The sequence below is a fragment of the Strigops habroptila genome, chromosome 18 (genome assembly GCF_004027225.2).
Source record: "Strigops habroptila isolate Jane chromosome 18, bStrHab1.2.pri, whole genome shotgun sequence".
Classification (NCBI taxonomy): domain Eukaryota; kingdom Metazoa; phylum Chordata; class Aves; order Psittaciformes; family Psittacidae; genus Strigops; species Strigops habroptila.
In genome coordinates, this window is record NC_044294.2 from 5,621,795 (window position 1) to 5,635,621 (window position 13,827).

A 13,827-nucleotide genomic window follows, 5' to 3' on the forward strand; every position below is an offset into this window, starting at 1 on the left:
GCAGAAGTCTCCAAATGCCAAGCCCTACTCCTTCTGCCAGCTTTTTGTTTGTGCATTGGCCTCTCCCTGACACTTGAGCCACCTCTCCACCCTAGCACATGGGCTTTCAGATCAGGGCATGCACAGCCCTGGAGATAACACAGATGGCTTCAAAGCAGTGTGCCAGTGAAACACAGAAGCTCACCTTTCCATCAGGAGGAGATGGGGAACAGCAGTTCAGGCAATATCTCCTATGTCTAAACACAACCCAGCACCAAGACCAGGGTTTCCATGTGGCCATAGACCTTTCCCACAGTTGTAGTACCCTGCTCTTCGTCACATAGAAAAGTTTTCCAGGCAACACAAAAATGTGGTTGAAGTTTTTGAATGAAAACATACTGGAGATGTTTGACTCACGTGAAGGATTTTGTTTCAATTCGGGTTTCTTTTTACTTCTGATTTTTCCAAATTTACCCTCAGGTTAATATGTGCAGGTGCTGCCTGTCATTAAATATTGCATTGTCGTGGCTTGGTTTTTAGTGAATGAAATGTTTTGATGTCAGCAGAAAGCATTTCAATCATCCATTCTGACACCTGCAATGAAAAAATATAGCAGAATTTGTCCCCTGTAAAATTTTTCCTAATTTTGCCTGCTTCTTCCAGTTAGTGACAAACTCCACAGAGATTTGTCAGTAGGACAAGGGGAATGGCTTTAACCTGACAGAGGGGAGATTGAGGTGAGCTCTGAGGCAGAAGCTCTTCCCTGTGAGGGTGCTGAGGCGCTGGCACAGGGTGCCCAGAGAAGCTGTGGCTGCCCCATCCCTGGCAGTGTTCAAGGCCAGGTTGGACACAGGGGCTTGGAGCAACCTGCTCTAGTGGAAGGTGTCCCTGCCCGTGGCAGGGGGTTGGAACTGGAGGAGCTTTAAGGTCCCTTCAACCCAAACCATTCTGTGATTCTATGATCTCCTCTTTGTGCAGACCTTGTGCAATCAGAGGAAGGATGTGGGTGACAGTGGTCGGATGTGCCCCTGATATGCAGTTGGAAGCATGTCTATGGCACATGTGTGCAGACTACAGTGGCTTCACCCTAGCCTGCTCCCAAAAGGAGAAGCAGAGCTTGCAGCAAGTGCTCTGAATGAGGCATGGGTACCAAGCTGGCAGTCCAAAAGCCAGTTCCAGTCGGAAGCACTTGGGCCATGGAAGTTTCCACCCAGAAAGGCCAACAGGGAAAGCTGTCCAGCTGAAAGCTGGCATCCAGCACAGCCAGGCTGTCCCTCTCGGATGTTTGCTCATGAAAACTCACCAAGAGCCACTAGGAGCAACAAGAAGGTGACTTTCAAAAACCTCTTTTGCATTGCCCTTGTCCTGGCTGGAACCCAATGTCCCAGGTCCTAGGAATTAGTGGTTTAGGCACCCTTGAGCCAGACGTAGCTTTAGATAATCACCCTGAATAGTCACAGGTAGATTTATCCACCATGTCTTGTATCTTTGTCTTGTGTCTTTATAGGGGAACTCTACAAAATTCTTTACCAGCAATTTGTAGCTAAAAAGTACATCCTTCTAGTGTGCCAAACCAGCACCATCTCTGTAATACCTCTCCTTACACATCTTTGCCAAGCAGAGTAGTCCTGTTATATTCATCTCTGCGCTGAGCCATTTCTTTAGACCCTGTTCCCTCTCCTATGACCTGTCTGCTCCTTCAGTGTCTGCTCTTTTGGTACAGCCCAACAAGCCTTGCTTTCCAAGTGGATCATTTGCTCTTCCAGGAACATCTCAGTAGCAATTCACTTCCCACCACATGGGCTCCAACAGAGGTTCAACCATTGTGCTCGTATTCTTTCCTCCCATGTTAACTGTGCAAATGCCAAAGCCCTTTACTGTCCTGTGCACACTGCACATCAGCGTGAACCACCCACTGATGACTTCTTGGAGATGCTGAGCAGGAGCCTAGAGCAGACAGGGCAAACTGTGATGAACAAGCTGCCTTCTCAGCTACTGCAGGTTGCAGAACAGCTCCAGTCTGCTGGCAAGTTCCTCTGCCATGGAGTTTCTGGCTCGCTAGAACAGCCTTGTGGCTTACAACCATGTCTGGCTTGCCTTGACCTGCTTTCTATCCTTCTGCATTGCTTTTCCTGGGACACAGCACTGTGCCCCCCAGCAGCCCTCAGGCGAGTGTGGCTAGTGTCCCAGAGCAGCACTGGGTAAGAGTTTCTCAACACATGTGTCTTTGTAAGTATCCTGCTTTAATCAAAGCAGAAGATGCCAACTTGAAAGCACAATATTTCCACGACTCAGTTGATTTCAAGGACATTTGCGTGGGTAACGTGACGGATGCACCAGTTGCATTTGTTTGCTGTTTACTGCTCATTATCTCTTTCAAAAGGCTTTGGCTGGGCAGCAAAGAGGAAGGTGCTCTGGGTTTACCTTTCCCTGGTAGCTGTTCTGGGTGTTAAGAGGATACCTGCTCTGGCAGGGTGAGAGATTTTGCTTTCCATGAGAGTGACTAAGTCACTTCTTGTTCTCACATCAACTATTCCCAGGGGCAGAAATGCATTACTCCTTTGCTCAGCCCCTTTCTGCTCTGATGCATGGAGGACACATAACACGGTGCAGAGCCAAGGCAGTTACAAGAGGAGCTGGAAGTGGAGTAGCCACAGTGGCATGAGAGTTGAGGTTGCTGTAGGTCACTGGTATTCACTGCACAGACCAGACTTCTGAAGACCTGATGGTGCAGGGATGGGCTTAATCTCACCCTGGCAAACTGGCCTTGGATGAGTTTTTATTATTGAAACATTGTGGAGATCTTGGATAGGGCCTACACATGGGGGATGATCTAAGATGGCAGATCTACTTTCAAACGTGGAGAGGTGGGAGTAGAAACACATTCTGTTCTGGCCTATTGCAGTGATATGGGATTGAAGCAGGGCTGGTGCCTCCAGATATGGTGTAATACAAATGAGCTCTTTCTGCTTTGATCTCTTTATCTTCCCTTTCTCCTTTTCTTTATGGAGACTACCTTTAGTACAGTATTCAACCTGTAGGCTTTTAGGTTCTATGGCTCCAAGTACCATTCTATGATCAGACCTAGTTTTGCCCTGAGCAATTCAGGTATTTTGTGGTGACCTTGGAGATTTAAAGATAAAGAGGGAAGGAGATAACAAGAACCTTTATGAATCACTCTAGTATAATCTGAAGAATTTCTAAAACCATCATTTATTGCCTTTGGGCTTCTTTCCTAAAGGTGGTGTAATGATGCGTTTTTCGCTGGATGCTAATGAGAGTGGCCAGAAGATAGAGAGGCTGCTCATCTCCGAGTGATTTCAGGGAGACAAGAGTATTTCATGCCTTGCAAGAACAGGTCTAGTGTTGGACCTTTCCAGGAGAAGGATGGTAATTTTGGTCTGGTTTGCACAGTTCCCCCAGCAATCAGCCTGCTGGCCTGGGAGGCCTTAATGCTGCAATTGTGCAATTAACTAACCAAGTGGATACCAGGTCATTGGCTTTTCCCCACAACTGCCTGAGTGTAAGGAAGGGGTTTTTTACAGTCCAGGAACCCCTGCGTTCACCACTAATGCTGAGAGGAGCTACAGGGAATCTGTGCTGAGAAGAGAGTACATTAATATCATAAACATCTTGAAAATCATGAAGATACTCATTTAGTGGAGCAATTTAGGGCTTGACAAGTTAGTCACCATCTGAGATTCTCAGTAGCTTCCTGTAGGCTCAAAACCTGAAGACAGCAGTCAGATCTGTTCTCTGGGATGACCATGCCTCTGTAGAAAAGAGGAGCACAAGTTCCATTTCCCTAAATACTGCAAGTCTTGCGCGGTGGCTTGGGCAATGTCTGTCATCACTTCCAGCTTTGCCACACACATGGGATTTCTCTGAGGTATGAAAGAAACCAAAAGCCCGTAGAGCACCCACTGCTGACTCCTTGAAGTCTTCCCCTTAAAACACACCCTGAGCTTGCGGAAATCTTGTAGATCAAAGATCTACTTGAAGGCAGCTACTTCCCTCTGCTCTTGCAGAAGGAGGACACAGGCTTCTCATCATGCTGAGTGACAGAGGTACCCATGGAGAGCAACACGGGACAGAAGTTGATGCCTTTTGGGCATCAGAGATGGCTGGGGAATGTCTTCTCCCAGCCATAACTGGGAGCTGCTCTTTCTGTAGGAAATCTCCTAGTCCTGTGATGGCTTCCAGTAGAGCACCAGCTCTCTGCCAGTCATGTGCAATTTACAGCTCTTGACCCAGATACACATCTGGCTCTGAAGGCTATGTGCTTGGCCTCAGCCAAAACTGCATCACTGCAGGTCTCACCTTCGAACCCTCCTGACCGAGCAGCCACAATCTCCTTGTGCTGCTCTAGCGTGGCTTCAACCTGGTCTGCTTTAGGTCTGTTGACTTCTGCTGGTGTCCTTTCACGTTAGAGTGCATCTCTGGGGAAACGCTTTGCTTATAATCTGGGAAGAGGTACATCAAGAGCTTTGGGGGTCACAGGCAAGGTTCATCTCTCTCCAGTTTTGTGAGCAGCTTTTAAACACCTTAAGTTTGTGTGAGACATCAATCCCTCTCTCTCTAGAGGTAGCTTTGGGGATATTGCTTAGGGCTACTTTGGGCGACTATCACAGAGTGCCTTTCATGCAGACCCACATGTTGTAGCATAAAAACCTTAGGGTCTGGCCTAAGAACATGCACTTCTACAAGGTCCCACAGGTGTCTTCACCAGAGCTGAGCCTGATGGGAGGGACTGTGCTGCTCTCCACAGGGACATCCATGGCTCTGTGTTTCAGAGCACCAGCAGCACAGCCTGCATTCCACCTGCCTGAGCAATTATGCCAAAGATAAATTCCTTTGATCTTTAAAGCTCGTATTATCCCTGAACTAAAACACTGTGGTAACCATCTCACAGCATTGGTAGAGAGCATGGCAGGCAGTCCTACCGGGGTACCCAAAGCGTGGTGTGTGTCGCATCATTTTTTGGTAAGAAAGATCAGCGAATCAGTGAATAATCAAAGGTTGTTCATGAAAGAAGGCGACATCAAAGCAAATAATTTAAGGAACCCCTCGAGGGCCAGAGGAGTTGTAAGGTCTGAGGCTGAATCACATGAGCTCAGTTTCCATGAACTGTGTCTCAGTTTTCCTGCAGGTACAAGTTAGAAATGCTTACGATAAATGTTTAGAATTAGTTGGGGAAGGGGGGATGTTAAATCACACTAATTATAGCCATGATGGCTTTGGTGCAGTGCCATTTGAAAGCATAGGTAATTTCAACACCTAATGCAAGAGTCCTTAAAAGACATTGCTTCATGGGTAAATGGGTGTGATACCAGAAGAGAGTTTCATTTCCAGTAGTAGTTTGCTTTACTGTCAGCATTGCAGACCACAGCCATGCAAAATCATTTGACACCAGAAGGTTTCCTTTTTAGCTTGATAGCTTACAGACAGGACAGACAGGCCAGTGACTGAGGAAAGAGGAGCATAGGAGTTCTAGGACAGGAGAGGGATGGCTTGTCTCAGTGCACCAATGCGGTCTGGACTCATGAACTAAAAGGCAAGAATCTGGACAGCTGCTCTGCTGGTCCTACATTGCAAGCGTGGGTGAAGCTGCAGCACCCCATTTCCTCCTTTCCAATTTCTTCTAGAGTTTTAAAGGACTTTGGTATCTGAATTATGTTATGTATTTCTGTAATACCTGTTATGGTATGGTCCCCATCTTTGTAATGGTTTCTCCAATGCAAATGGCAATAGCCATGTTTAGATATGAGTGACCCAACACTTGTTTGACTCTACTGGATGCTAGTGACACAAAAGAGAGAGCTATTTTGCAGAGTCAGTCATTGACAGAGCTGAGAAAGGTCAGAAGAGTCCCTAATCCATTCAGCCTATGCATCCCTAATCTTTCTGTCACATGGTGTTGGAAAAAACCAAAACAAAACCCAACAAGGTTCAAATGCCATGGGTTCCTTTTAAATTTAACTGCCAGTGTCTGGCTGAAGTAACCACCCCCAAACACTCAAAGAGATAAATAGCTTCTCTGATTATGCTGACAGGAAGCATTTCCATTCTTGCATGCACTGGGGATGTATATAATACAAGAAACTTTAGTAAGAGGAAAAGCATGAGCTTGGGAAAACACAGCAACAAGTCAACAACATCTTTGCATGAGTAATAAGACAAATATTTACTCCCACAACACTGCAGGCAAGAATCCTGCGCCTCAGCTTTCACACAATCATGGGCAGCCTGTGGAGAAACATCTCGTCGTTTTGTGGCTAGCAAAATCACTGCGTCCATGGCTGTGCTCAGGAAGTTAATTTCCAGCCCTTGGAGGAACTCGTTCTCCCTTCACACTGTCTGTCCTTGCACCATCCCCTCCGTGCTGTCCTGATACCACGGGGACATGGCACCACACTTGCCTCACTGTTCATTAGCTAGCAGACCACTATCAGGGTTTGCACTGTGGGCCTTCCCTTTTCAGTACTATGTCAGTGAGTGTGGATATGTTGTGCCCAAGTCCTTCAGGACCGCAAAGCAGCAGAGCATCCAAACACCCAAAACATCCATGAGTTTTAACTAAAATGACCTAAAATGTTACTCGTGCGATAGCCTTGGAAATCAGGGCTGGGTTTTTCTCCCCTGGCACAAGAGATGATGGGAGAGAGCCCCTTCCATCAGATCTGTCCATGGCCGGGAGCCCCAGGGGTGCAAGAGGGTGAGAAGGAAGGGAACAGGGCATTTCCCAACCTTAACCATTCTAGAATCCTATGACTCTATGATTTGAAGAAAAGCCATGTGAGGTGGAGCTGTGAGGCTGTCAGAGCGATGGGATAATGGTATTTCTCCTCTGCCTTTTGGAAGATTTCTTCAGAAAACAGTGTGTTTTGTTCCTCTTTAGGGTATGGATCAAGGGGGAGAAGAGAAGGGGTCAAAACATCTTTGACTTCCCCATTACCACCAGCCGCATACTGCCATGCTGCTGGGTAGGACTCATGGTGAGGGTCTGCACATCCTTGCAACCCCTGCCCACCCAGGGGTGAAGGGGTCCCCATCAGGCCTGGGAAAGGGCTGGGCAACCAAAATGCAGTTCAATGAGGTTTGAAAAGTGTCTCCTGTGGTGAGCAAAAAGAGCGGAATTACAGCAGAAGGCAATGTAAAGAACATGCCTTGGAGTTTCAAGGAGATTGGCTGTTTCAGACCTGTGTTTTGTTTCATAGCCTTTCATTTTATGTTATTTTTCGTTATTTTTACATTGTTTCACAACATGTCAAAACATCAGACTGATTCATTACAACATAAACAGGAGACACTTTGATGTAGGAAAAAAGATGTTTTAATGGGTGCTAAGTAGCAACTGCCCTTAGGGATTTAAAAATAAAAATAGAAGCAGCACAAAAAGATATTTTAACCCTTCTATTGTATCCCAGGATCATCCAAATGTCGAATATTTCATTGCACACAGAACACTGCAGAAAATAACTTTATTTTTCCATTCATTCTGGAAAAAAAGAATTTTGAATTCTGAAAGGTCTTTTGGGGATTTTCCCAATCTGTGGAGAGGAGAAAGTTATAAAGAAAAAAGAAAAAAAAAAGCCAAAACCAATCTCTAGCAAGAGTATCTTCAAGTAGGGCTCATGAGACTGCTCAGATTTGTCACAGGACACTTCTCCAGAGAAGCTGTAAAGGAAGGCTTTAGATCCTCTCTAGGTGTGACCTGCGTCCACCAATGCCACTAATCCTGCTTGTGGTGTTAAGAAATGTTGTAACTTGCTCCATAACTTGGAGAAGCTCTGGAAGACCACCCTGAAAGAGCAAGTGTCTCTCTCTGGTTAATGCCCTCCATCCCTCCGCAGCCAGAACCTGAGCTGTGATAAAACACTGATGCTGAAATCCCATTTGCGGAGGCTTCTCGTATTCCCTCTCAGCAGAGAGGGGACGCAGAGCCTGGCATTGGGGGTTATTCTGTGACTGATCAGAGACTTCTGTCTTTCCTCCCCACTAGAGATCTGAGCATGAACAACATCAGCCAGCTGCAGCCCAGGACTCTCCGTCACCTGCGATTCCTGGAGGAGCTGTAAGTATGGAGCAGCCGCAGCAGGCAGAGCTCTGTTGGGGTGGTCCAGGGGACATGGAGAGGGTGCCCATGGCTCTGGTAGCAACCCCAAGGGTTGTCACTGCGGCTACAGGCTGAGATGGAAGAAGGCTGCACACCAGAACAGGGGGGTTTTGCTGTACTCTAGCTTAGGGGTTTGACTGTGGTCATTGTCTTTAGGCTGAGATGGAAGAAGGCTGCACACCAGAAGAGGGGGGTTTTGCTGTACTCTAGCTTAGGGGTTTGACTGTGGTCATTACCTTTAGGCTGAGACGGTGCATGTGCCAAAAGGCAAAATAAAAAAGGACGCAATCCATTATGCAAAAATCAACAGTGTACCCTGGAGCAGAGATGACAAAGAGGGAGCTTCATTCATCCTTCTGAATACAGGGGCCAGCCACAGCCTCCTGCCATCCACAGACGCAAGACCTCCCAGGCACTTTGCAGTTCGGATGGCAAAGAAAGAGCCTGAGCAATTGAAGTAAAAAAGCTTTGTCCCAGAGGCTGAGAGGTTCCATCGTGCATCAATGTGTGCTGCAGCCTGAACAGGCACATTCAGACACCGCAGCACTCACAGTCCCCAGGCATTGGCGTGTGGCTGTGTGTCAGTGGAGGAGTGGCCCCACATCTGAAAGTGTGAAAATTAACTACCAGAAACCACTGGAATCCCTTGGGAGCCCCAAAAATGGCAACCTGGTGGGCAGAATATTTAGGTTGGCCATTTCTGCCTGAGTAAATTGCTCCTGTATGGTCTTATTCAACTTGACCATGAGAAATGCCTCCAGGTGTTATTCTCATGTTGTTGCGCCTTTCAAAGCAATAGCTTCTGTTCAGAAACACAGTTTCTTCAAAACACATTTTTTACATTTCATGAAATACTAGTATTAATGCTGCATTTGATCGATGTATTGTAAAGTTACTCTCTATATGTAACACTTCACTACAGCTTAACCTAAATGAAACACTTTTTACTGAATCACTTCTTGCAGCCACCGCCATACACAACATTTCAAAACTGGTATTTTCCAAAATGTCAGAATTTCCTACAGAATAGGTGTTTGCAGTACTTTGAAAGGAGGCAGTTTCACTTCCCAGATGTTCTAGGCCATATGTTCTGCAGTGGACCAACCCTGAATCATCAGCATGCAGTAGTAGAGCATAATGCCAGTGATATGGACAGGTTGCGGTGACCTGCCTAACCCCTTACTGACATGAGCCTCTTCACGGTGTGGTGATGTGCCATGCTGAGGCACCACTGCCACGAGCAGGAAGTCCCATCTGTGCATTTAGAAAGGGCTTGCAGGTGACTATACATACTTATGCGGACACACAAATGCAAAGACAAACTTACTCCTCTGAACATTCAGTCTTGACTAACGAGACTGGACCAGATACCACTGTTCATTATTCCCACGACAGGTCAAATCTCGTAATTACCAAATCATACCATGGAGTTTTGTTTTGCAGCTCTTCTTCACCTATCTGTTGTTCCTATTCATCAGACTTTTAAGGACCTGAGCTATGCAAACTCCCCTCCCCATTAGGCAATTGCAGAATGACCAGGAGTAATTTTTTATCCTTCTTTAGCTTTGGAGCTCGAGCTGTGCACAGAATGTGGGTTTTTCAAGACCTTGCATCCATCTTGCAGCCTTTCTTTTCCTATTTTGTCAGTATCTGTGTTGAAGTGTGGACACCCAAAGCATTCACTGGGGGCAGTACAGCTTTTCATACACAGAGACCATACTCTTTTGTATACAATTAACTATTGTCTTGCTGCAAGCAACTGTGTCCTGATTACATGTCAGGTACAAACAGGACAGTCTCAAGCAGCAATGAATAAATATTCATAGGCTCCAAAAGAGCCAGATTCCCACAGCCAAAAATAATTATGAATGAAATAGATGAAAAGGAAAAATTTAAACAGGAAAATCTGAAAAATAATTGGAAGTTGTTAGAGAACAGTTTACTAGAGGTTCAAAATGCCACAAGTCGTCATTTGGAAAGCAAAGGTATTTTGACTAGGAAAAAATATCACGGTTAGGAAAAGAAATGGAAAATGTAGCATTATATGTCTATGTATACTCAAGTTCCTGCTTGAATTTGACATCAATAAGACAGTAATCCTATTTATGGAAATCAAACAATTTATATGAAATCAAGCAAGGAAGGATTTTTATATACTATCAGGAATTAAAAGTGATTCTTTCAATAACAACATCCAGACAGGGACACTGCGTACATTATTCATAGGGCTGTCATCAACCAGTAATGCAACTTGCCTGGCATTTCCCTTGCTCTTTTCACTTCTATCTTTACCACACTTTCATCCCAAAACATGACATCAGGACCATGACATTCAGGATGGGATCACACTCTGTGCCAGGATGTGCACAAGGATCAAGCAAGCAAATCCTGTGTGTTTACACATCCTCAATAGAAGTTTGTTCAGGTTTAACAGCTCAAATCTCTTCAGATTTCATCTATGCAGAATATATTTCCTTAAGTCTACTGGGGTGACATGTTGCACATGAGACCAAGCCTTCTGTCTACTTCCCCATGGAAGAACTGCCCATGCTGAGGCACGCAAAGTGAGTGAAGACCAGAAAACCCTGCTAAATGATGAGGGACAATCCAGCTATCTCAGTGTTAGTGCCTCCTGGGGAGGAGGAAGACCTGCCTGCCCACCTGTCAAACTCGAAAAGTAAATGGTATTTCAAATGATATTTGGTTTATTGCAAAGATGCCTTAAAAAAGGTGCTTGAACCTTCTGAAAAAAATCACAGGTTCCTCAGCCAAAAAGATTTGCCAGATTCAACACATTTTGAAGTCTTCTTTTCAGGTCCTCTGGAAACTCTTACGTCTTTGGGACATTTTTACCTTGGTCTAATACTCCTAGAAATTCCTGACAGGCCTGGCCCTTGAACACATGTGAATGTGGTTTGTAAAACTCATCTTCTTTGACAGCCAGAGGAAGTCCATGTTCCTCTGCCTCCTCCACAAGCTCCTCATAGTTTCCCTCTCATGCTCTGCTGCTGCCAATCTTCTCTCTTGTTAGGCCTAGGCCCAGTAGCCCAGGGTCACAGCAGCTTGGAGGAGAGCTGGTGTTTCACACCTTTTACAATTCCTCCACTTTCTGTGCCTCTAATTTAGCACAACCTCAGGCTCCCCATGAAGGTGAAGCTTCATGAAGTTCAGAGAGCAGCTAGATAAGGCTCAGCTTCTGCATGGAGCTGGGGTTCGACCAAGGAACAGGAACAATGGAAAAAGGAAAGAAAGCTGCAAAAACAGGCAGATGATGCAGGTGTCCCATGGACACTGAGGACAAATGTGTCTCATTGCACATCATTCCAGCTGCATGGAGCACTGCGAATCCAGGTTGCTGGATCCACCTGAGCCCGTAGTGTGTTAATCTTCTGCATGCACCCATGCTGGGTGGGGGCATGCAAGGAACAAGTGAGAGGAGGGTGGCACATGAAGGTCTTGAGGACAGCAAATCAATCACCCAAGCCACACCATGATGTCCAGCTGGGCTGTGTCCCACAGGACATTCCTGCATTGCCTTAGATCCCCTCGAGAGACCAAACAGCCGTGTCCCACAAGGGATTAGAGTCAATGCTGTAGTTAGGGCACAGATGAAGGCACCAGGATTGCTCCAGCTCAAACTGCGTGCTCAATGTGTGGTCCTGGTAAAGTGATTTTCCCTGCCAGTGCCTCTATTTACCCATCCATTCAGCAATGAGAATGGGCCTCTCAGGTGTGCCAGGACCTGTTAGTCATTAGTTTTTACTGTGAGCTGCTTAGGAAGGTGTTGCGGATGCAATTAGCACTTATGCTCGGAGGATGCCAAGAGACCAGATTCTCCAGTCTCAGACGGCTTTGAAGAGTCCACACCACCATGGACTCCTCTCCAATGGTTCTCCATCAATCTGCGCTCTCCTCTGTCACCACCAGCTTCCAGCTCCAGCGGGGAAAAAGAGCAGAGACAGGAGAGGCTGTGCTGGAAGCAGGCATGATCTCAGCCCAGGCACTCACCAGACTTTCCCTTCAAAGAAAACTTCCAGTGACAGAGGTGTTCATTCAGAGCTGGGCCTCACACAGGCAGGGAGCAGCCCAGAGTTTAGTGTGTCTCCTCTTTGTTTCTTTCTCTATTTTTCCCCCTTCTTTTCTTTCTTTCTCTCTTTTTGGCAGCAGGAAGCTTGTTTAAAGTTGCTAATAAATTCCAGTTAATGAAGCCTGAAAAGCCAGAGCTGGGAGCCAAGAGAAACAAGAGCAATCAGTACAGAAGGAATAGAAAGAGGATCTTGAAAGCCAGCCTGGGAATAATAACATGTTGAAATGTGTTTGCCGGCAAGGGCTTTGTTACCGCGCTTTGAATCCAAACAAGAGCACTTGGTGCCAAGAAGAGAAACTGCAGCCAAAGGCAGGTGTTCATTGCCATTCACCTCTTGCTTCAGGGCACAGCGGCAAGATCAGACCCCTTCCCAGCCACTGGCTCTTTCACCTGCCTCTTCTCAGGCCCCCAGGGCAGAGGTACTCAGCATCACGGGGAGTGCCGTGCCTCTGCATCAGCACAGGCACAGCAGGCTCAGGACCCACACCGTGGCCTCCCCTTGCAGGCCGTTCCCTTTCTGAGGCAGCTCTTGCAACCGAAGGGACTGGAGGCTAAGAAACAGCATAAAAGCAAAACAAAATACAATGCAAGCATGTATGCTGTGAACATAGCAGCCCTCTTCTCCTCCCTTGCACCAGGGAAGGACCCCCTTTCTCATGCCTCTTACCATGTGGGTGCAAGGACCAGTGGAGCGATCATAGGTCACTGCTTCATTGTGCACCTGCCTGGTGTTGGAGCACCCAACATCACCCACATCAGCTCCTAGACATCGAAAGCATTCACCTTTGGGGGTATTGTCCCACACAGGGTCTCACTCCAAGGAAATCTCATGCTTGTAAGAGGCAGGACAGCAGTAATGCTGGCTTTGGGGCATGACTCCTTCAGGAGTGATAGCTCTGCTGTGTAAAGGGTACTGACATTTATAGGCAATGTTCAAGTGTGCTGGCACCATGGCGAAAAGCCTTCTCTGGAGCAGTGCAGTAACATCTCTGGAGTTGGGTACTCCTAGCAGAGCAGCTTTGGTTGGTTTCCATAGGTTTCCATAACACAGCAGGCTGCAGAGGTCTTGTAGGGCCATGACCTTGCTTTGCCATGCTGAGATTTGGAGGCAACATTGCCTGACACAGCTCTCCATTTCCAGATGGCTGTAGGTGAGGAGCTGCAGCTCCCTGTTTGCTTGGACTCCATGGTTCCCTCAGGATGCTGCCTAGATCCTATGTCTGAGAAGGCCACAGGATGCAACTTGTTAGCAACAAGGGGTCTAGCCCTGGTTCATCCAGGACTTCTGTCCTCCTGGTTGACATTGATCCTTGGCAGACGACAGCACTGGTCATCAGTTCAGTGGGTGGGCAAAAGCACAGAGAGGGTTAAAGGACAATTCCCCTGAGGAAGCCTTCCAAAGGTCATCCCTGTGCAACCTGGCGTAGCTTGGAGGCAGATGTTGGCCAAGCTGCAGGTGGGGACAGGAGACAGGGACTTCTAAGAGGTTCTCCACCATGCACACTGAAAAATGAAGCCAATTTATTGCAGGGGACCAAGTCAAATTCAAAATGTACTGAAAATTAAGAGATTTCAGTTCTTTTTCTACTCCATCTAGGCTGGGGTTTGTGTGCAGCAGCTGAAAAAGCCTTGCAAGTGAGGGTAG

At 46.7% G+C, this 13,827-nt stretch overlaps 1 protein-coding gene across 1 annotated transcript in view; it reads left to right on the plus strand.

The window, feature by feature from the left end:
- The window catches only part of LGR6 (leucine rich repeat containing G protein-coupled receptor 6), a 108,810-nt gene that overhangs the window by 33,170 nt on the left and 61,813 nt on the right, over positions 1-13,827 (plus strand). Inside the window, exon 2 of the mRNA XM_030473641.1 lies at positions 7,982-8,053. Coding sequence (XP_030329501.1) covers positions 7,982-8,053 — 72 coding nt within the window. The remainder of the gene's footprint in view (positions 1-7,981; positions 8,054-13,827) is intronic.